Source organism: Sorex araneus, chromosome X, assembly GCF_027595985.1.
Source record: "Sorex araneus isolate mSorAra2 chromosome X, mSorAra2.pri, whole genome shotgun sequence".
Classification (NCBI taxonomy): domain Eukaryota; kingdom Metazoa; phylum Chordata; class Mammalia; order Eulipotyphla; family Soricidae; genus Sorex; species Sorex araneus.
In genome coordinates, this window is record NC_073313.1 from 38,935,694 (window position 1) to 38,960,918 (window position 25,225).

The window sequence follows — 25,225 nt, forward strand, 5'->3', positions numbered from 1 at the left end:
AATCCTGGGTCAGCTGCATACAAGGCAAATGCCGTAGCCACTGTACTATTGCTCTGTCCCAATTTTACATATATACACACATATATATACATATATATATAGACACATATATAATTTTTTTAATTTTATTGAATCTCCATGAGATAGAGCATTAAAAACTGTTCATGATTGGATTTCAGTCATATTATGTTCTAACACCCATGCCTCCACTAGTGTGATTTCCCAGCACCAGTATCCCCAGTTCCCCTCACACACACATCCCCAAATCACCTCCCACCCGAGCCTGCCTCTATGGCGAATGCCTCTCTTCTCTCTCTCTCTTTCTCTTTCTCTCTCTCATTTTAAGTATTATGGTTTACAATACAGATGTCCAGCCCAATTCTAAAGTGTTGTATGTCTTTACTAGCAGTGTTTGCTGATTTCTGTAATGCAACTATTTCCATTATGTCCCACTTTAAATGATCAGTTGTTTAACAACTGGCTTACAAATTTCTAACATTTTTTTGAGTCAGTACAAACCAGTTCAAACACAGTTCATGTGTATGTGTTTGTGTGATTTGTATATATATATATATATATATATATATATATTTTCTTTTTTACAGAAATAAATTATCTCTATATTTTCTATTGTAATTTATTCCCTTTACCTAAGAAATATAGTAAACATTATTTATATTCACAAATATCTACCATAAGTTTTAAGGATTGGCCAACATTTCATTTATGTACATATTATGATTGATTTAGCCATTGTTTTTATTTGGGGACCTTTAGGGTATTCCCAGAATTTTACTAGTACAAGTAGTCCAATGATTCCAATTCTTAGAGTACGATTGCTTTTGTTTCTTGGGTCACACCTGGTGGTGCTCAGGGCTTACTCTTGGCTCTGCACTCAGGGATCAGTCCTTTTGGGGCTTGGGGGACCATATGTGGTGCCAAGGATTGAACCCTGGTCAGCCACATGCAAGACAAGTGCCCTATTCCAGCCCCCTTAGAGGAGGATTTCTGAGTTAATATTTGAGAACTATGTTTTAAACTGAAAGTGCTATATAATATTAGTTGATTTATTATCCTTACTATGTATATGTTCTGTTTTCCTATTTACATTGTGAGCACCTTGGGATGAGCAAGTGATATCCAATGGTCTTTGCATGGTCCACAGCACTTAGTAAAAGTCCACAGCACTTAGTCTGCACCTAGGAGACCGGGGTTCAATTCCTGGCATAACATAATCCTGTGAGCATTGCCAGGTTTAGTCCAAAACACCAAAGCAAACAAAATGGATCTGCATTTATCAAAATTTGAGAGTGAAACAGTGCTTATTTTATTCTGCCTTTTAGTCTTAGTGTGGAGCTGCGGGGCCTATTCAGCCATACTTGAATTCTTCATACTTGAACATGAGCTTCATTATTTTCAGCTGACCGAATTGATCCAGGATCTTTTGCAGGTTTTCCTATAATATATTAAATTCTTGTGATGCTACCAAAGTGTAGCAAACAAGTGTGTCACGTAAACACTCACATTCATACCCACACTCACACTTGTAGTCCCAGCTATGCACCCTTTTTTCCCCAGTTGAACAAGTGAACAGAGGTGTAAGAGTCACAAAATATGTCCACTTAGTAATATCCACAGACATTCCTATATTTGCTCTCTTAGAATACATTTTTATTATATCAAATTATAGAATGACTTCTCACTGCTCTACTACCCTGAGGCTATAAGTACAAATTTAATATTCAATAAAGTAAATGAAGCCAGAAACTCTTCCTGTAACATTATAAAGTTGTGATACAAATGCATGTTTGGAGGAAAATATTATTTATCAATTTCTAAACCTCAGGCCATAAATCTTTTTTTCTTATTTCTTGGAAAGACCCATTTTCCTCGTCTCCCCTGAAATTTTCAAATACACAGAAGACAACTAGAATGAAAGAGCTATACAGCACTCAAGTACTCACTATAGAAATTCTACATTTAACATTTTGTTTTGCATATATCGATTCCCTGTTTCAATTCATCAGACTATTTGCTTTGTTTTTATGGGGTTTTTCCCCTTTTCTGTTTCTTAGACCACACCTGGTGGTGCTTAAGGCTTACCCCTGGCCCCAAGTGCAAGGCAAGCACCCTATCCACTGTACTATTGCTTAGTTTATTTGTGTGTGTGTATATGCTTTAAGTAAAATCACACACATCAATACTCTTCTCCTCTTCAGTCCCCATAATCATTACTTACAGAGGAAAATCCAATGTTCCAAGCTAGCTACTCAGTTGAGAAAGGTAACTGGTTATGGCTCCATCTAAGGCAGGTTTGCAGTTCCATTTATTAGACATACCTGGCAAGTCTCCAGGCATGAGTAACTTCAGTCCTGTCCTGGAAGGGCTTAAGAGAACAGAGAGATACGTAATATATTGTCATCTTCCAGGGAAATGCTAGCTAGATGGCAAACTGTTCTGTGCTGGGGTAGCTTCTAGCTATAGCTGGTACCTTAACAGAATTGATTTGGGGCATATATTGGATGTGGAATAGCTGTACAAATACATGGAATAATAACGTATATTCAAGTTTATTAGATATAGGCATTTCTGTTATATTTGTATGTTAAATTGCATATTAATTTAATTCTATACATATCTATGCATTCATAATTAGATACATTAAACACTCATTGCATATATTAAATTTAATATGTATATAAGTGCATTTATAGTACACACTATATTATCTCCTATACAAGCTGGCAGAATAACTATAGACTAGAAGTGAAGGAGAGAGCTCAGGAGTTACCTGACTTTTGTCAGGAAAGGAAAAGTAAACATATTTTCTGTGGCTCTGGAACTTGAACTGTTTCCCATTCTCTTTGTGGTTTCCTTGTTCTCGATGTCTTTCAGTGTCACCTCTGAATTTGGGTCTGACACAGTTCCCATTGGCCTGCTGTAGGACGTCAAGAGGGCTAGTGTTCAGAACTGTCCCTCGGAGCGGGTGATTTTAGAGCAGAGGCTATAGCTCACAGTAAGCAATAAAGGGTTCAAGAATTAAGCTAAGGAAGTGTAAGCAGAGTGACTGAGCAAAGAGAGATTCCTCTCTGCCTCTAATTCTCATGACTCACTGATTTCCTTCCAGGTGCTTCGAAGTCTTCTGCCTCTACTGTCAGTCCGGACATAAGGAAGAGCCTTATGTCAGCATCACCAAGAAGCGGCAGATACCAAAATATGGCCGCTCACAGGAGATTGAGAAAGAAGTGGGCCAGGCAGATGGCAAGCTATTCACTCATCGATCTGCATTCAGCCGAGCATCAGTGATCCAGGCTTTCCTGGGCTCAGCCCCCCAGCTGACCCTGCAGCTGTACATAACCGTCTTGCAACAGAGCATCACTGTCGGAAGAAGTAGGTGTTCACATATTTTTAATTTCTGCCTATATTTGGGAATCAAAATGGGAAATCGAATATGAAGTTAATATTGCTTCAAGTGAAATTCCTTCTTATGTGCCCAGACTGTGGTTTAGTTATGAAGTTTAAAACAGTATTACCAGTGTTTGTTTTGCTTCTGACTCAGTGATTGGGGCAGAGCTCAAAAGGGTTCAGCTGTGCACGGTCTGTATCAGCTGGAAGCCTAAAGATAGGGTGGGGGATATTGTCCACTAAAGACTTGCTCATTCACATTTCCTATGGCTGATACTGGCTGTTGCTCAACCTTAGATCAGCCACATTTTATCTCATGGGGTGTGTTTATTTGGACTTAGAACAGCATGGTGGATGCTTTTAAGGGCTCATGTAGGATCTTAAGAACCATAGAGTCAAATAAAGAGCAACCCCTTTTGGAGCCCAGGTTTAGTAGTCACATGACTTATGTTCTCCCTGTTTTCTTTTTTTTTTAAATTTTGGGTCACACCCAGCAATGCTCAGGAATCACTCCTGGTGGTGCTGGGAAGTGGGTGGGGGTGGGGGGACGACTATATAGGATGCTAGGAATCCAACCAGAGCTGCGTGCAAGGCAAGCACCTTACCCACTGTCCTATCTTTCCAGTCCCGGCTTTTCCTTTTTGCAGCTGTCATGAATCCTAATCTTGCCAAAGTCTGAGGGAAGCAGAGGAAACTCTTGATTCTCCCTAGGTAATGGCAGAGTTTTGGAAGTTTGCTGCTGTGACCATTTTGGACAATACAGCTTGCCATAGGGTGACAAACCATCTCTCAGAGGCTGAGCATCTTTGGATATTGCCTCTGTTTTTCAGTGATAGTTCTAAATCAGCTGAGACGGTTAGTTGTGACAGTTTCTCTGCAGTGAATTGTGGAAATAAGTGCAATTTTCTATCTTCTTGGAGTTCTTTAAATGGACACAGTTTTTTAACCTTTGGTTTATTCTCAATCACTTTGAGGACAGATGTTAATTAAGTAAGATTTTAAAAATACTCTATGTGCATTTAATGCAAGTGAAAAACTTTTATATGAAGAGAGGTAATAATCCTTACTAAATTTTGACATTATGGGTAAGCTAAAACCAGATATTTTTGTTAAGTTTTGCTCTATAGATTAGCCAGAGTAGATTAAAAGCCTTTAGGCTAACAATGTATTTAAGAGGCTGGAGCAGTAGTAGAATGGATAGGGCACTTGCCTTGCACGTGGCCAACCTGGGTTAAATCCCCAGAATTCCATATGGTCTCCTAAGCACTGCCCAGAGTGATTCCTGAGTGCAGTGCCAGGACTAACCACTGAGCATTGCTGGAGATGACCCCAAGATGATACTTAAAAATCACTTAATATTACTTCAGGTAAAACTTGAAAAAGAATGAGTTAAAAATCACTCCTATTAAGATTCCAGCCCTTTGTGTCTGTAGTCCAGGTTGTTTGGTGAAATGTTTTAAGGTGTGGCTGAGTCACATGTTTTTGCATGTTACATCTGTCCTTTATATCCAGGTTACCTCAGAGTGACTGTGACTCTTAAAATATCAAAGCCTTAAGTTGAGCTCTCAAATCATAACGGATTAACATTTATGTGAAAATGCCTCCAACAGCCCGAGACAGGCAGTAGGTGCATGCTAAATATAGCAGCAATTTTATTCTCTCAAGACTTGAGAGTATGCATTGGCCAAGGTGGGTCTTCTGCATGCCACCCCTTCCTGTTCCCAGCTCATTGTCTTTTTAAGTGGCAGGGACACCATGAGAAACCAGAAACAAGAATTGGTGATAACCTATTTAATTTTTCCATGTATAGGTCCAGTGGGTTTTTTTTTTGTCATCAAAATTTTGATATTAGATATAGTCTTAGAGTTCTGAGATTGCAAACACAATCAGGTATTGCCTTTCTTGTAACATCTATTTTATTGGACCCTACCCTTTTGTTTACATATTGTTTGTCTTGCTTCAGTGCTACAAAAGTGAAGTTGAGCAGTTTCAGCAGACAGTGTGTAATCCATAAAACTTAAAATATTTACTATCTGGCTTTTAATAGTCAAGGTTTGCCAACCCTTGTTACAATTTTTTCAGAAAGAATCCCACCAAATAAAATAAAGCCTGTGTCAGAAAATACCAGAGTCATAGAGAATGTCTGTGAGAGGCCTCATATGAACCTGGAAAAATAAGTCGTTTGATAGTTAGATAATAAAATCAAATATAAATCTATACAGTAAAAGAACTGGGCATGGGCCTCTCCTAGAGATGGCTAGGGCCAGAGAGATAAAACAGTGTGTCCATCTAACCCCAGTTCATTCCAGCACCAGATATAGATGGACCCCTAAACACTGTCAGGAGTGATCCTTAACCAGAGCCTGAGTAAGGCCCAAGTACCCCTCAGGCCAGGAGTAAGCCCAGACCCTTCCCCTCAAATTTAGACTAGGTCAAATAATAAACATACAATAGCTTCTAGGTGTTCAAATGAAAGGTACATCTCTCACTTGAAGTGAAAAGCTAGAAATGAAGGCATGTTGAAAGCCAAGGTAGGCCAAAAACTAAGCCAGCCATTCAATAAGAAAATTTCTTTGTGGGGCTGGAGAGATAGTACAGCTGGTAGGGTGCTTGCCTTCCACTCAGCCAACCGGGTTTTGAATCCCAGGATTCCATATAGCTCCCCATCCCTGTGCACTGCCAGGAATAATTCCTGAGTGCAGAGCCAGGAGTAACCCCTGGACATCACTGGATGTGGCCCAAAAACAAGAACAAAAAATTTTTGGCCATAACTGGTGGTTTAGTAGAGGGTCATGAGCACTTTGGTGGCAGAGGTGTACAGTAACTTTAAACATCCATACAAGAGACTTAAACACTACTGTAACCCTATTACCTAAACTATAATTTAAGTGTAGGGGATTTTTTTTTCAAAATATCACTGCTCATTAATAGTGCACCTGATCCATGAGTAAGGGATGTGCTTCCATTTCCTTCTGGCTTTTATTCCTTTTATTTCTTTTTTAAAATTTTATTTTTATAAAGTAGCTCATAGTATTTGATTACATTTAATATTTGAACACCAGTCCCATGACCATTACACTTTCCCACCACCATATTTCAGTTGAACCCCAACCCCTGCCCCAAAGCAGAACAAAAATAATTTATTTTGTATTGTTTGTTATGAAAAACCGCTGAAAATCTCCAAAACCGTTTCCTTAGAGGAAAATGTGTGAAGATTGTTGTATTTCACCCAGGGGCCATTAAGCCCTTCTGTAAGCGATTACTAAATTTGTTAAAGGTTGAGCATTGTGTGCTTATCTATATCTGTACAAAAATATTTCCCTCTAAGATTGGTTGCCTTCTACTTTAAACCCCATCAAATGTGGTGTGCTGCTCTTGTAACATGATTAGTGTGAGGTATGAGATGTTCATGGCCGCACGGTCCAGGAATAGGATCACTCTCGGGTGAAGCTCGGTGGGGCGTGTGGAGAGCAGCCATGAACATGGAGGCGACTGAATATTGAACATTTTCGGCTACCGGGGCTGGGTCCCTTGGGGTGGGGAGGGGAATGCACCCGCCCCCCTCCAGGGTGCCCCAAATGAAACAGCCTGGCACAGGGTCTGGTGGCATGGTTCTGGTGAGTCGTGGCTTTTATTTCTTTCAGTAGTGATTTATAGTTTAATTTTTTTAAGTCTTTTGTCTGTTTTGTTAAGCTGGTTTCCAGATACTTGATGTTATTTGAGGCACAATCATGAATGGTATGTTTTTTTTTCCAAATTTTATTTTATTAAAGCACTGTGAGTTGCAAAGTTATTCGTAGTTGGGTTTTGACATAGTGTTCCATCATGGATCCAGCCACCAGCGTCAACTTTCCCCCACCAGTGTTCCCAGGTTCCCTCTTCTTCCCCTACCCCAGCCCCACTGGCCATCTTGACAGGCACCTTTTATGTTTGGTTATGAGAGTTTAGGTCTCATGAGTTCGGTGTTGTTGATTCGGTGGTTTGGATACTCAGCTTTGTCATTCCTTAACACCACCCACGTACCCAAATCCCCTTGACTCGGGCCCTGTTGCTTCTCATCTGAATGGTGTATTGCCTTTTAATTTTTCTCTCTTCAATTTCATTGTTTGCATATAGAAATGCCACTGATTTCTGCACGTTGATTTTGTAGCTTGTCACTTTACTTTATAATAATGTTATTTTACATTTCATAGGCTATAGTATGGTATGAGCATAGCTTCTATATGCACCAAGAAACAGAAGGTCTTTTAACTTGCTTTATTGTAATTATGTATTTAATTGTGCTTGTTTGTACACAAATCAACGCATATCCACATAGTACCCGTATTTCTCTTTTCATTTTCTTTTCTTTTCTTTTTTTATTTTTGAATTTCCATGAGATTCACATTTGAGGCTGCCCCAAAAGCTTCCGTTCCTCTTGGAGAACCCAGCAAGCTCCCTAGGATATCCCACCCACAACGGCAGAGTCTGGCAAGCTATCCGTGGTGTATTTGATATGCCCAAAACAGTAACAATAATGGACCTCATTCCCCTTACCCTGAAAGAGCCCCCAATATGGCAGTGTTGGGAAGGACGAGTAAGGAGACACTGATGAAAGCACGTGACAGGGATGAATGGAGACATTATTGGCGCCCACTTGAGCAAATCAATGATCAAGGGGTCAGGTGATACAGGTGATACACAGTCACAAGGTTGTTCATGACTAGGTTTCATTCATACAATTTTCCAGCACCCTTCCCTTCACCAGTGTACATTTCCCACCACTGATGTCCCCAGTTACTCTCCCAACACCCTCCCCACCTACCCCCACCCCCGCCAGCCTCTTTGGCAAGCATTTTTCTTCTTTTTCACTCTATCTCTTTCCTTCTTGGAATTATGGTTTGCAATAGAGGTACTGAAAAGTTATGGTGTATATCCCTTTACCTACTGTCAGCATTCAGTTCTTGTCCAGAGTGATTGTTTCCAAGTATCATTGTCATACTGCGGCCTTCTCTATCCTAACTGCCCTCCCCTCACCCTTCCACTTGTGGCAAGCTTCCACCCATGGACCAGTCCTCCTGGCCCTTGTTTTTATTGTCTGCGGCCATTACTCTCATATTACTCTTTTTTTATATCCCACAGATGAATATAATCATTCTAAGTCTATCTCTCTCTTTTTTGACTCATTTCACTCAGCATGATGCTCTCCATATCCTTCCTTTTATAAGCAAATGTCATGTCTTCTTTCTTCCTGGTGGCTGCATAGTATTCCACTGTGTAGATGTATCATGATTTCTTAATCCAGTGTCTGTTGTAGGGCACTCATTCAGCTTCCATATGACCTACCAATTACTCTTCTAGTAATAACCCTGGGGCTCAAAAACACATCTGTGTGGCAGTTCTGTGTTCATTGCAGCACTATATACAATAGCCAGAATCTTTCCTTTTTACTTTCTTTCTTGCTTACTATTCTTGCCTGCTTGCTTACTTGCTTGCTCTCTCTTTTCTTTCTTATATCTAGCAGTGCTCAGGGATCAGTCCTTGTTCTTTGCTCAGGGGTCACTCCTGGCTGTGCTTGGGGAACCATATGTGGTGCCAGGGATCAAACCAGGGTCAGCTATTGCCTCAATCCGTACTGTCTCTCTCATTCTTTTTATTTTATAAACAGTTGTTCCAGGTGATTTTTAGCATTAGCAGAGCTTGGGAACACTGAATGAGACTCCTCATTTCCTACCTAAAGTTGGCTCCAAGAAAAAAATTGGAAGATCTAGCACTTCTAATTTCCCTTCTAATTTCCACATAGCTAAACCCTATGTGGAAAATGGATATTTAGTAGAAAACTAACAATGTCTAGTAGGAAGCTAAGATTATCTACTTACCATGTAAAGGAGGTCCAGATGTATAAAAGAGTCCATTTTTTGTGGGGGTGGCACACCCAGAAGTGCTCAGGGCTTACTCATCTCTCTGCCTTCAGGGATTACTCCTGGTGGTGCTTCAGGGATCATAAGCAGTGCCAGGGGTTGAAACTGGGTTGGCTGCATGCAAGGCAGATGCCTTGCCTGCTTTACTCTCTCTTTAGTCCTGAAGAGTTGGCTCTTAACAGAGGGACATAAAGTCTATATGAACCTGATCTCATTAAGCATTCTTATTATATAATTGTGTCTTTGCTCTGATTTTGTGCTCATGATTCAAGTATAGATATATTTGGCCCTGGCAGAACAGAAAACAATTGTGATTTTAAGTGCATAAGTTAATGGATATTATAATATTTACAATGCTATGCAATTATCATGTGCAATCATCATCAGTCTTGAACTTCAGAACATTTTATTATATCGAAATCCAGGGACTAGGGATAAGGCTCAGCAGTAGAATACATGCCTTACCTAATGAGACCCTGGGTTCCATTCCTGACACTGCCAAAAGAAAAAAGATAGCCCTTATTTAATCAGCAGGGCTTCTAATTTCCCTTTCTCTACCCCCTGGCAATCAATAATGTACTTACTTTCTATAAACTTGCCTGTTGTACATATTTTATGTAAGTTGAATCAGCCACTATTGAAGAGTTTCATTTCCTATAGTCAGTGAGTAATGGATGCTGCCTATGAACTTCTGAAGTATCAAGTGAATTTGATCATCCTGTGACTTCTTGGGTCTAGTCAGTTTTTTCAGGGCATGATCAAAGCTCTGGACCATGGAAGATGGTTTGAACTGAGGTCTGGTTAACATATAAACATCACAGTAAATGATTTTAACATTTAACATCACAGAGTTAAATCTGCTCTGTGATGGCCTGCTGTCTGCTATTTTGCCTATACATGCCTCAAGGTTCCCTTTTTCACCTACTGAAGGTGGTTCTGTTGGTAGTAGTTGTTACTGAAATCCTTGCTCTGTGACAAACACTGAGATTGGAGTCTTTGTGTTTAATTTTCAGAGCATCTCTGTAGTTGCCTCTGTCTTACCTATTTGGGATTAACTTTATGTGAATTTATTGTAAGTTCATTAATCTTTATTGAACGTGTTCTATATACCTTGGCCTATTTGGGGGCTCTGATTATAAGGTGGTGAATAAGTCAGACAGGTCCCTATCCTTTCTGAAGGATAGATAGACAAACATGAAACAAATGAATTATCTATTTATTTTATTCCAAGTGACTACTCTTGTAAATCTCACAGAATTTACTCAGAATCTCACACGGCAGAGCCTGGCAAGCTACCCGTGGCATATTCGATATGCCCAAAACAGTAACAATAATGGACCTCATTCCCCTGACCCTGAACGAGACAGGGATGAATGACACATTACTTGAGCAAATTGATGAGCAATGGAACAACAGTGATACAGTGATACTCTTGTAAAATACAGTCTTGTGTGGGTATGTTGGAGGAATGTGAGTCAGAGATGAGGGGGAAATTGCCAGAAAAATAAGTTTAGCATCTCAGGATTTCAACTTTATAACATAGGCAACAGGAAGATGCTGATGGTTATTAAGCAATACAGTGTCACAATCAGATTATTTAAATCACCCTGCAAAATTAATTTGAAGGGAATGAGAGGAGTAACAGAGAGGCCAGTAACTAGACTGTCAACACTTATCAAGGTGATAATGATGATGGCTGAAAGGGAAAGTGAGGCAGAGGAAGATGTCAAAAAATGGTTATCACGGCTGTAGAGATAGTACAGCCTTGCATGTGCCAGACCCAGATTTGATCCTCAGCACCACATTTGGTCCTATGCCCTACCATAAGTGCTCCCTGAGTGCAGAGCCAGGAGTAAGCCCGAACCACTGCTAAGTGTGGTCCCAATCCCCATCCCACAAGTGGGTATCACATCTAGAAATGAGCAGGTGTAGTTAATGGATCCACATTTGTATTGGTGAAGTATCCTAGAGAGGGAGCAGGTTTTTGTTGTTGTTGTTGTTGTTGTTGTTGTTTTAAATCTTATTGAATCACCATGAAATAGTTACAAGCTTTCATGATTGGGTTACACAATGATCAACACCCATCCCTACACCAGTGCACATTTCCCACCACCAATATCCCCGGTATACCCCCCCTTTCCCACCCTCCCCCTGCCTCCATGGCAGACAATGTTCCCCATACTCTCTCTACTTTTTGGGCATTATGGCTTGCAACACAGACATGAAAGGTCATCATGTTGGGTCCATTATCTACTTTTGGCACACACCTCCCATCCCAACTGATTCCTCCAGCCATCGTTTTCAGAGAGGGAGCACGTTTGTGGGGTATGTTTTTACTTGTAGTTTCAGATTTTTAAAAACATAAAGTAATACATTTTGAAGATTCTGTCACTCATGAGAGGTCCAGCAGATATTGGAACTAATAAGATTATTCTAAAGACAGACACAGGAATATTGACAAGAGAAAAAGAAGTGAATGTGTTAAAGGAGATAAAATTGATTTAGTTTGGTTTTGTATTGGTTTTTGTTGGGGAGATGGTGTTTGTTTTAGGACAATATTGGCTGTGCTCAGAGTTTACTCCCGAATCTCTGCTCAGGCATCACTCTTAGTGGGTTTCAGGTAGTGCTAGGGATCAAATTGGATTTAACCGCATTCAAGGCAAGTACTTTACCCACTCTTATTTCTCTGGCTTCTGGTTTTATTTATTTTGAACTTTGAATAAATATAATTTTTGGTGATTTTTATGCATACTTTTTACAGTAGTGCCAATATTACTGTTTTATACTTGTGATCTTGCTATACCACTCCCATCACAAGTGCCTTAATCTCAAGTTCCTCCCCACCAAGAACCTCAGATCACAGTTCTATTGGCCATATCTCAGGGTAGTTTCCATTTTTTAATCTATTATTTTTAATTAAATCACCATTAAATACAGTTACAAAGCTTTCCTGATCAAGTTTCAATCATATACTATTCCAACACCCATCCCTCCAACAGTACACATTTCCCACCACCAATATCCACCATCTCTCTCCTGCCACTACCGGCCCCCCAGCCTGCCTCTATGGCAGGCACCTCTCTCTCTGTCTCTCTGTGTTTCTGTCTCTGTCTTTCTCCCCCCTCTCTCTCCTTCCCTCTTTCCCTCTCTTCTTTTGGGCACTATTGTTTGCAGTACAGATATTGAGAGGCCACCATATATGGTCCTTTACCCACTCTCAGCACACATCTCCCACCCGGAGTGATCCTTTCCAACCATCATTGTCAAAATGGTCCCTTCTCTATCAAAACTTCCCTCTCCCCCAGCCCTTGAGGCAGGCTTTCAACCATGAACCATTCATCCTGGCCTTGTTTCTCTACTGTCTTGGGTCTTAGTCTCTTTTTTCTCATATCCAACAAATGGTAGCAGTCATTCTGTGTCTGTCCTTCTTCTGACTTATTTCACTCAGCATGATTTTGTCCATGTTCATCCATTTATAAGCAAATTTTGTGACTTCATTTTTTCCTTAACAGCTGTATAGTATTCTATTGTGTAGATGTACCAGTTTCTTTAACCAGTCTTCTGTTCTCAGGCACTTGGGTTGTTTCCAGGTTCTGGCTATTGTAAACAGTGCTGCAATGAACATACAAATGCAGATGTCATTTTGTACCCTGGAAGTATATTCCCAGAAGTGGTATTGCAGAGTCATATGGAAGCTCAATTTCTAGTTTTTTGAGAATGCCCATTCCAAAAGGGCTGGACCAGTCAGCATTCCCACAAATGATGAATGAGATTCCCTTTCTCCCTGCATCCACACCAGCACAACAACATTCTTTTGGATGTGTGTCAGTCTCTGTGGTGTAAGGTTTTATCTCGCAGTTTTGATTTGCATCTCCCGATGATTAGCGATGTAGAACATTTTTTCCTGTGCCTTTTGGGCATTTGTATTTCTCTTCTTTGAGGAAGTTTCTGTTCATTTATTCTCCCCATTTCTTGATAGGGCTGGAGGTTTTTATCTCATAAAGTTCTATATATCTTGGATATCAACCCCTTATCTAATGGGTATTGGGTAAATGATTTTTCACATTCTGTGGGCTGTCTCTATATCTTGGTGACCCTTAGCTTAATGTAGTCCCATTTGTTCATCTGTGGTTCCACTTTCTTGGTCAGTGGTATTTTATCTTTAAAGATGCCTTAGCTTCAATATCATGAAGCGTTCTGCCTACACTTTCCTCTATGTACCTTATGGAATCAGGTCTGATACTGAGGTCTTTAATCCATTTTTATCTTACTTTTGTCTCTGGCATTAGACAAAGTTATGAGTTCATTTTTTTTGCATGTAGCTGTCCAATTTCCCCAGCACCACTTGTTGAGGAGGCTTTCCTTGCTCTACTTCAAATTTCTTGCTCCTTTGTCAAAGATTAAGTGATCATATATTTGAGAGTCTGTGTCAGTATATTCAACCCTATTCCATTGGTCTGCAGGTCTGTCTCTATTCTAATACCATGCTGTTTCAATTACTACTGCTTTGTAGCATAGTTTGAAGTTAGGGACGGTGACGCCTGCCATCTTGTTTTTCCCAAGAATTGCTTTAGCTGTTCGTGTGGGGAGGTACTGTTCCATATAAATTTCAGGAGTGTTTTGTCTATTTCTTTAAAAAATTTCATGGGTATTCTTATAGGGACAGCATTGAATCTACACAGTGCTTTGGGGACTGTTGCCACTTTTGACGGTGATAACCTTTCCAATCCATGAACAGGGTGTGTGTTTCCATTTCCTCGTGTCCTCTTTTATTTCCTGAATTAGTGTTTTTTTAGTTTTCTTTGTACAGGTCCTTTACCCCTTTTGGTATTTTACATTTAAACATTGTCTAATACCTTTCCTTGTTTATCTATACATATGAGTGAGATCATTAATATTTATCTTTCCTCTGACTCATTTTCTTAGTATAACTTCCTATAGTTCCATCAAAGTTGCAGTAAGATTTTATCTTTTCTCACAGCTTAGTATAAAAATTGTGTTAATGCTATGTGGTGAGGCACCAAACCTCTACTGTGCTTGTCTTATCAATTACAGTCAGTTTAGAAAGGGATGTAAAAGAGGTCAAAGACAATGCAAGGCTAGATTCTAATAACCTGGAGTGATATACTAAGGATAGGGCAAGGATTCCATTGAAACATACATTTTTGCTAACTTGTTAGATTTAAAAAATTAAAGTTCTTGGGGCTGGAGTGATAGCACAGTGGGTAGGGCGTTTGCCTTGCACGCAACCAACCCGGGTTCGATTCCCAGCATCCCATATGGTCCCCTGAGCACCACCAGAAGTAATTCCTGAGTGTAGAGCCAGGAGTAACCCCTGTGCATCGCCAGGTGTGACCCAAAAAGCAAAAAAAAAATTAAAGTTCTCTCAAAAAGAGGATTCACTAAGCTGGCTAAAAGCTCCAGGCATTCTCAGAGTCGGGATGGGTGACCTCCCCCAACCTCCTTATACTTCCAGAATCTCCAGCAGCCATGCCTACATCCCACTATGTCTGCTGCCATGTAGGCTCATCTACCAGCTTTGTTCTGGAGACTTACAAACAAATCTCAAAAGAGATCACCTAGCTGCAAAATTTTCTTGGACACCCATTCCTGGCTGAGACTTCTGGGCCATTCTTGGAGGGGCACTGGCCAGCTCCTGCCCAAACAAAGCCCTGACAGCCACCGCCATAACCGAAAGCTTCTGCCCAGTTAAAGGTTTAACTCTAGCCGGACTGCCTGGTTAAATATTCTGGATTTTCTGCAGCGACATCTTCAAACTCTAGAACACTGACATCCCGGTAGCAATATACCAGGTTGTATGAAATATTACATAGAAGCCAGCCAAACTCGACTAAAAAAAAACATTAACACAAAAGGTGTAACTTGCAGCAACAGTTTAGTAAACCCACAAGCATGGATTTAATGTCCCTGATAAAATACAGCAATTTTTACAAATTTTCTTCTATGAAAATATTTTTTTAATCATCTTGTTAGCCATTTAGTGGTAAGAAGTGATATAAAATTGTAGAATAACATTGGTTTGTCCTTTCTGCCTTGCCACAGGGAGCTCAGGTTTATTGGGTTGCACCCAATCACAGTGCTCCCGAGGCAATCTCATTCTTCTGTGTTTATCTGTAGCCTCTTTTTTGTGCTCTGCTTCCCCAACCAATCACCTTTATCTCCTAATCAGACTCTATTAACTTGTAAATATTGTTTTCTCTTCTCTTTAGGTCCTTTGCATAGTTAATTCAGAGCAATATCCTTTTTGTATAGACACAGGAAGACAGTTAATGCTATGCTTTTGTAATTTGGGAGTTAATTGACTCAGAATAATGTTCATTCCTGGACATCTGCTTTCTCAACTTAAGCTTCAGTTGCTCTTACTTCCTAGCATCCCAAAAGCAGGGTCCCAACGAGGGACTGGATGGACCCAGGGCAAGCTGTGAGCTACCCTGGCATCGAAATGGGCCAGGTCAAAACGCCATAATACTTAACTATAAGTTAAGAGCATGGACATGGACAAATTCTGTCATTATCCAAAAAGTAGCAACTGAATTAAGACCCTGCTTGGGGTAGGAAAGATTTATCTGGCCTGAGCACTGTAGTCTTATATCAACAGCGAAATGCCCCCAGGAGAACTACCCTAAAGCTTAATGTATCTCTTACTGTGTCCATACAAAATAACTAATATTAAGTAGAATTAAGATGTTAATTAAATGATTGTTGGACTAAGGAAAGGAGAAACACACCCTAGGTGGTATTTTGCCCTTGAGCGGAGGGTTTCATATGTTGATTGTGCTATCTGACCTAGGTCTCTAGTTGCTACCCCCAATTCGGGGGGAGGGGAGTTTGGGAGAGACTCCAGAGAGACCAAGGCAGTGAGTGGGAGTGTGGAGAGATGAGTGTGAGAGATAGGAGGAGATGGGAATGAGGGACAGTGTGAGACTGGAATGGGGAGTTTAGTGAGATTGGAACAGGTGCCTGGAGAGAATGAAATAAACAGTAACTGATCACCAACTAGCCGGCCCTAGTTTCCTCCTCCGTCCGCCCATGGCATCGGCCATCCGGGTTGGGGGAGCAGCCCGAGACCACTAAATGCAGGCAGCGGGAGAGAGCCGCAGGATTCCTAGTCGTTTCGTGATTACACAAAATACATTATTGTATGCCTGATACAGGGGCAGGCTTGAGGGGTGGTTGGGAAAATGGAGATAATGTTGGAGGGAAGATGACAGTGGTGCAGTATTGATGTTGGAATATTGAATGCCTGTAACAAATTTTCATGAATGACTTGGTAAACTATGGTATTTAAATGAAGTGGGGGAGGAGGACGAGGGTTCAACTATCAGGGAGATTGGGCACCTATCAGAGATGTTGCCCCATCAATCCTCATCAGGGCCCAATGACGCCATGAAGTCTGAGTTGTCACAGAGGCATCTAGTTTCGTGAACAATGAGGACTGGAGCATGGTTTTACGGTGTGGAAGGCATATAACTATAGCAGGCAGGGATAAACACTCATCTTCAGCGGTCCTGGCCAGTAGAAAAATCAAGCTTTGCCAAACTTAGCAAAACCTCACAAACTCTGCCTGCCTTAAGAAGCAGGTTCTTTCCTGTTCTAGAACAACCAAGTCATATCTCTCACCATCAGCATCATGCACCGTATCCTGCAGGAAGAGAAAAATGGCCAACGTGTGAATGTAACTGTACCTGTTTTCCTTGAAGATCTACTTGAGTCCGTGACCGCTAACATCCTGGAACTGGTAGGCAAGGGCGCCCACAACTGCCACAAGGTGCAGGTCAGAGCAGAGCAGGGGAAAGCGGTGAACAAGAATCTGAATATCAGCTGCTGCTTTCCAGAGAATAGCACCCACTCGCATGTGCCTAAGCCCTGAAAGAAGTGAATACCTATGTCCCGGTGTCTGCCAAAGTGTCAATAGCAGGCACATCTAGTGCCCCGAACTGCCCATATATGAGGGAGGCCTGCCCTTCTGCTGGTGACACATCATTAGTGTAATAAAAGATATGTGCATGCTTCTTTCTGATTCATCTTCATTTCTGCCATTGTAACTTTTATAAGACATTCAGGACAAAGTATCTTGAGCGGGAGGGGTAGAAGGGATGGTCAGTGTGGGAGATTTGAGTAGGTTGTTTTAGGGACTTGTGTTTAATAGTGACCATGTGTGGACTCCTAGGGGGAGTAACTAACTGGCTGAGTAGTGTAGGTGAATTCCTACCTGGCTCCAAGTAAGTCAAGTGTTCTGAGGCCTGGAGGTTGGTGGAATTTCCCAGGCATACTGAAATCCCAGCATGCTGGTGGTAACTGGGTGGAGCTGAGGCCATGACCTTGGTGCCAAAGACTTTATCCCTGGTGGGAGATGGGTGAGTCAGGGGGCAATAGGAATGGGGGTAGTGGAGAGGGTGGCCTAGAGTGGTTTTCATGGGCTTAATGGGACAAGGGGATTCAATGAAAACATAACAGAGAAGCCAAGAATTATGACTACATATATCCTACCACATTCCTAAAATGGAATTTCTGAGTAATGGAAAGGTGGTAACAATTGAGAGAACAGTACCTGACCTGCTGGAAAAGTGGGACATTAGAGTGACTTAATCACTGTATCACTCTCATCCCATTGCTCATCGATTTGCCTTAGTGGGCACCAGTAACGTCTCCATTGTGAGGCTTGTTACTGTTTTTGGCATATCGAATACGCACGGGTAGCTTGACAGGCTCTGCCGTGCAGGCGAGAGATACTCTTGGTAGCTTCCCAGACTCTCCAAGAGGGGTGGAAGAATCAAACGCAGGTCAGCCACAAATAAGGCAAATGCCCTACCTACTGTGCTATTGAACCAGTGACTTAATACTCAGTTAAAAGTTATTTGTTTACAGAGGCAGAGAATATCAGTCATGTAACAGTCAAGAACTGCTAACCTGGGAGAGAGTGTTAAAAGTCCTACTTAAACTAAAATTTACAGATGATCCTGATAGACTTCTCAAATGTAGTATGAACTTGGACATCACGTTGGGTCAATTTGAGACACCATCTGGACTCAGCACCTGTGGTACTAACACTCAGGTTTTGGAGAAAATCACTAAGAACTTCCACTCAAAGAAGTGGCCTTCAGGCAGAGGGTTTCTGCAAAGAACTGTGAGCCTAAGCTCTGCCTATATGTGCACCTCTCTCCTGAGCATCCTCGTAGTGATTCATATTCTCTCCACTGTTAATGCCAATTAAATTGTATGCTGGCTCATTGTCATGTGGGCTAGCCTCAATAGAAGTCACATAATTATTTAAAAATAGCTTGATAATGGGATTTTAGTTAGCATTGAAATTTTCTATAGGATTTCTTTCCCTTTCTTATGGACACAGGTCATTAACTATATTAATGTTAGGTATGTATGTATGTATATATATATGAGTTACTATCTTATTTATGACAGGAAACTCAAGTAGTTCTTAATGATTGCTGAATGTTATTGGACTTATTTATGGAGATATTGCTTTCTAAAAATAATTGTAAGTTTCCTCCTCAGATGACAGTTGTCAGTGGCTAAACAAATGGCCTTAAGATGTATGAGTATATTTTATATAAATTATGTCCCAAGGGATGAACTTAAAAGCACATGTGACTCATATAAACACTTTCACATACTGTACTAAGTAAAATATATGGCTGTTACATCAAGTTTTGTTAAAAAAAAACTATCCCTTCTTAAGAATCTTAATATTTGAAAGGCTGGAGCAGTAGTATAGCTCGTCTGGCACTTGGCCTTGCACACAGCATGACACACAGTTCCCCCCAAGCCCTTACAGGAGTGATCCCTAAATGCAGAACCAGGAGAAAGGCCTGAACACAGCTGGGTGTGGCCCCAAAAACATAAGTCTGGAACTGGAGAGATAGTACACTGAGTAGGGTGCTTGCCCTGCACCTGGCCAACCAAGATTTGATCTGGAGCATCCCATATGGTCCCTTAAGTGCTGCCAAGAATATTCCTGAGTTAGGAGTAATCCCTGACCATCCCTGGGTGTGACCCACCCCCAACCCTCCAAAAAAAGACTGTCAACGTTTAATTGGATTTCTTCCCTGTTTTTTCTGTGTGCAGAGCCTCCCATCTGCCACTTGGCATATCATTGAGGACTGATCAGAGGACAACTGCCAACATTATGAATAGGATCAGAGAACCTGGTTCTCTATCCCAGATCACCACTTTCTGGCTGTGTGGTCTTGGACTTTTATCTCATATATAAGTATCAGTCTCCTCTTGTGTAAAGGGAGTCATAAGAATTCCTCTGATTCTGGTTTTCTAAAAGATTAAATCTGACATGTCCGTGAATCGGTTTGAATAAAGTGCCTGGCACAGAGAACACTCTTCCTAAACAGCTGCATGTATCTCCCTCCCCACATCAAACTTAGGCATGCTTCCTCAGTTGCCGCTGGGCCGGTTCTCATCACTGGATGCTGGACTGCTGGCTGTGAAAGCCCTGAAACTCTTTCAGAGTGGCAGAGAAATTTTTCATGGGTATATCCATAAACCTTCCCTTCATCTGTGATGCTCTCTGCCTGGTGACTCACCCTCTCTTTGCCTCCTTCCATGTATTAGCATTGATGGGGCTGCTGTACCCATTGGCTGAGTCACAGGACCCTGAGTAGAAATTTCAGGTGCTTAGAGTTTGTTAAAATATATGCCTGTATTAATTCCCCCCAAAAAAACACTTTTCTTACTGCTTAATGCTCATCAAATCAAGTATTTTCAGAGACTCCATTGTCACGATCACAAATTTATGATTCATGCCAGCAGCTGCAAAAGCCCTCTGAGACTTTGTTAAGTTCCTGTCTTACTCTTCTGTTCATTTGAGCAGCAAACAACTGCAGGGGCAGAGTCGGCTTCTTCAGCTATTCACATGAGAGCACCAGCATTGCAGCCCTGTTGTGAGGAGCATCTTTATGTCCAGGTTCTCAAATTCCAGTGTCCTTCAGTCAGAGTGACTCCTGGGAGGTCTGGGCTAATGCCAGGAAGTCATTCTGCTAAGATGGTGAGATGTTGTTTAAATAACATCCATCCCAGTAGTACTGTGGGTAGGGGCCTTGCCTAGGACATAGCAGACCCAGGTTTGATCCCGGGAACCCCAGATGGTCCCTTGAGCCTTCCAGGGGTAATTCCTGAACATATAAGCCCTGAGTACTGCCAGGTGTGACTCTCCATCCACTCAAAAAAAGTTGTGGTTTAATTGTGCAGAAAATATAGGGATCTGATGAGCCCCAATCAAGCGGAATGTCACACCTAGCCAAATCCCCTTCCTATACGTGCACAAAAATCCTACCCTTTGTGAAGGAAAGCAGGAGGGAGTCGTTCAGGAAAGCATGAGCCACCCATATTTGGCCCCCTGTGCCTTTTTGAAAGATGCTGGGGGAAAATTGAGGAGGGGTTTGCTCTAGCTTGGATCCTCACAAAGGACCCTATTGAGAAACAGTGCCCTGTGGGGTGTGGGAATGGGGGTTCATGCTAACCAGAATGAACAGAGAAAGGAATTAGGGAGGATGTGGCTGTCAAACCAGATCTGTGCTGAAAAGTAATATCCCTGAATAGGTGAGTGTCAGATCCAGACACAGGGTGCCACAGCAGAAACCCCCACTAGTGAGATAAGATGAGCCCATGAGAGAGGAAACCAAGAATTCTAGTACCTGAGAGAACGGGGATGGGATGGCTTAGTGCTGACATGACTACAAGGCCTGGGAAGTCAGCTGAGTTGCCCCCCTGAGAATATAGGCATCTGGAAGACCCAGACTTCCTTAGTCTCTCTGACAGATTCTACAGAATGTGGCTAGAGGGAGATTTCCTATCTCTGTAGCAAGCATATTTTCTGCCACTATATAGAATTAAGAAAGAGAGACCTTCTATTAACCTCCAGCACATTATTTCCTGAATCACAAATTGCAATTGTTAGTTCATAGACCTAATCTGGATGGCAAATTTGTCTGTCATACACGGGTACCTTAAAAGAAAATTAAGTTCATGACATTAAAAAATCAAGAACATTTTACCCGATTCTCTGGATTTCTATCTTCTTTTGCTAAATCAAAATATGTGCACATAATGTAGTTCCAGTGAGGCAGAAAAACAGATGCTCTGTCATTGAGATTAGGCCTCTGGTTTGCCCTTTTTCTCTTTTGAAACTGATTAAATAAGTGATATACTATAATATTACTGAAGAAATTTTTACTCCTCCCACAAATTAATTCTAAATTCAGTGTTTAGAAGGAACTGTCTTCCCACTCATTGATGGACAACAGCACTGTGCTTCTCAAACTGTCTTCGGTGTAGGACCAGCATTATGCTTTTCGTGTTCTAATTCTTAGAAGACTGATACAAAGCCCTGTAATTGGAGATCACTAGTAAATAATTCCTGTTTGATTTAATACCACCGAAAATGGTACAGACCCTGTTCAATGGATGAACACACTCAAATATTGGGGAAATGCTGGATTGCTCTAAGAGTTCCTAAATGTAGATTCTCTATTTACATTTTTGCAGTTTTCCAGTAATGAATAGTCGTTTGACCATTTTACAAACCACAGTTCAAATATATTGGGGTAATAAATTTCTCTTATTATTTTAGGAGTTTTTCTTTTTTCTTTTGGGATCATACCCAGTTATGTTTGGGGCTTATTCCTGGCTCTGTGCTCAGGGGTCACTCCTGACGTGCTTAGGATATGTGGTGCTGGAGATTGAATCATAGCCCCATGCAGGGCTGGAAACATTAACCCCTGTACTGTCTCTCCAGCCCTAGGAGTATGATTTTGAATCTGTGTATCTCTGTTTCTTATTATTTTAATGTTTCTCATTCGAAGTCCTTGAAAACAAAGGATTAGTCTCTCACTAGGGTTCTATGGGGGGAAATATCTCTGAACTTTTTCTGTTAAAACAAAACTTATGAAAGTACACCAGTTTGAGTAGAGATACAGTCCTGGGAAACTTGTGTTCTGAAGTGTAGGATAAAATGAATTTACCAACTTGACTGTGGAAGTATCTTGTTGATTGATTGGTTGATATAACATTAGTTTGCAATACTGTGTTTTAGGAGTACAAAATCTTGTCTCTTCAAAATATATGAGATTATACCATAAGCACCATAGTCCATTGTACCCCTCCCCAATTCTGTTTCCTCTCCCTTTTCCCCTGCTGGTAACCACAGACATTAAATATGGTTTATTTACATTGATTTTTATCTATTTATCAGATGTTTAGTATGAAAATATTTTTCCATTCAGTGGAGTGTTGTTTTAGCTATAATTTCTTTTTAGTGTAGAATTTTTTTTAGTTTAATATGTAGTCCCATTTGACTACATTAAAATAAGTTTTTACACTGCAAAAGACACAGGGATCAGAATACAAAGGCAATCTACAGAGTGGGAAAGGATATTCACCCAATACCCATCTGATAAAGGATTGATATCAAGGGTATACAAAGCACTAGTTGAACTCTACAAGAAGAAAACATCCAACCCCATCAGAAAATGGGCTGAAGAAATGAACAGAAACTTTTGCAAGAAAGAAATATGAATGGCTAAAACGTACATGAAAAAATGCTCTGCATCACTAATCATCAGGGAGATGCAGATCAAAACAACCATGAGATACCACCTCACACCACAGAGAATGGCACACATCCAAAAGAACAAAAGCAACCGCTGTTGGAGAGGGTGTGGAGAGAAAAGGGACCCTTCTACACTGTTGGTGGGAATGCCGACTGGTCCAGCCCCTTTGGAAAACAATATGGACGATTCTCAAAAAATTAGAAATTGAGCTTCCATTTGATCCAGCAATACCACTTCTGGGAATATATTCTGGAGAAACAAAAAAGTATAGTCAAAATGGCATCTGCACTTATATGTTCATCGCGGCACTGTTTACAATAGCCAGAATCTGGAAAAAACCCAAGTGCCCGAGAACATATGACTGGTTAAAGAAACTTTGGTACATCTATACAATGGAATACTATGCAGCTGTTAGAAAAGATGAAGTCATGAACTTTGCATATAAGTGGATCAGCCTGGAAAGGATCATGCTAAGTGAAATGAGCCAGAAAGAGAGGGACAGACATAGAAAGATTGCACTCATCTCTGGAATGTAAAATGGCAGAGTAGGAGACTAATACCCAATTAGTCTATAATAGTAGTATATAATACCAGGAGGTTGGCTCCATGGCTTGGAAGCTAGCCTCACACGCTGGGGGAAAGTCATCCCAGATATAGAAGGGAGCACCAAGTAAAATGTGATTGGAAATCCTGAGTGGGGAGGGAGATGCACGCTGAAAGAAGACTAGAGACTGAACATGATGGCCACTCAATACCCCTATTGCAAACCACAACACCCAAAAGGAGAGAGAGAGAACAAATTGGAATGCTCTGCCACAGAGGTGGAGCGGGATGCGGGGGATGAGATAGGGGGGTGGGAAGGATACTGGGTTCATAAGTGGTGGAGAATGGACACTGGTGGAGGGATGGGCTCTAGAACATTGTGTGAGGGAAAAACAAGCATGAAAATGTCTGAATCTGTAACTGTACCCTCACTGTGACTCACCAATTAAAAAATAAATTATAAAAAAAACAAAAAACAAAAAAAAATGTGTAGTCACATTTTTTAATTTTTGCTTTTTTCTTTTCCAGTGGAGTCAGATCATTGACGCATCCTCTGTAATCATTATCATGAAGAGTTTTCTCGATGTTTTCCTTGAGGCATTTTATGAATTTGTGTTTAATATTGGGATTTTAAATCTATTTTTTAGCGTGTAGCTAACCAGTTTCCCCTACACTATTTGCTGAAGACGCTTTCCTTCCTCAAGTTATGCACTTAGTTCATTGGTCATATATCAACTGACCATACATCTGAGGATTTACTTCTCTGTCCTCATTTCTATTCCATTGGTCTGAGAATCTGCTTTTTATTCAAATGCCATGCTGTTTTGATTCTTATAGCACTACAGTATAGTTTAAAATCAGGGAATACAATGCCTCCCATTCTCTTTTCTCAGGGTTACTTTGGCTACTTAGGGAGTTTTATGGTTATATGTCTTTATTTTGATACTCATCTGAGCAACTCATCTGAGCCCCTTGGGGCTCAGGGAACTCTATGGGGTTCTGCGGATCACATCTGGGTTGGCTGCATGCAAGGCAAGTATCCTGCCCATTATACTATCTCCAACCCTTAAAAATGGTTGTTTGTTTTGAGGAGGGAGTGGTTGTGTTACATCTGGCTATGCTCAGGGCTTACTTTTAACTCTGTGTTCAGAGATATCTCTTGGTGGTTCTCTGGGAACCACATGTGGTGCTGGATTTTGAACTAGGGTCAGGTGAATGCAAAGCAAGTGCCTTACCTTCTATACTATCTTTCCAGTTCCCAGTAATATTTGTTATGTTTTCTTGAAGGATCTCAGAATTTTTAAAGGAATGCATTGAATCTCTCTGGGCAGGGTGGTCATTATTAAGGTGCCGTTCCTTTCAGTTCATGAGAATAAAATAACTGTCCATCTTTCCATCTTCATGTGTTTTCTTGATAAATTGAAACTAGTGAAAGAAAAGGGAGGGAAATCGAGTTTTGTTCTCATATGAGTATAGTTTACTTAGGGCATTTTTCCTTTCATTGTTGTAAACTGAAAAATTTGGACTAAATTATTTTTGTGTTCTTCCCAAGGTGTTCAGTTGACAATCTCTGGCCATTTCTTTACCAAGCATGGGTAGAGAATAGTGATTCTTTTTAGGTTCTCCAGTTTACAGGTTAGATCTCTTTGGTTCAAAGATGGTAATCAGCTTTTCCAAGGTCATGGTTCAAGGTGGCACATTGGGGATGAGCATTCATTCTTCCTCGCTTGTTTATGAGGTTCCTCTACTACGTACTGAGTAATGGGTTGTCTTGAGGTA

At 40.9% G+C, this 25,225-nt stretch overlaps 1 protein-coding gene across 1 annotated transcript in view; it reads left to right on the forward strand.

Moving 5' to 3' along the window:
- Positions 1-25,225, forward strand: part of XK (X-linked Kx blood group antigen, Kell and VPS13A binding protein) — a 69,561-nt gene that overhangs the window by 6,005 nt on the left and 38,331 nt on the right. The window contains exon 2 of the mRNA XM_004612949.2: positions 3,128-3,390. Within this exon, the coding sequence (XP_004613006.2) occupies positions 3,128-3,390 (263 nt within the window). The remainder of the gene's footprint in view (positions 1-3,127; positions 3,391-25,225) is intronic.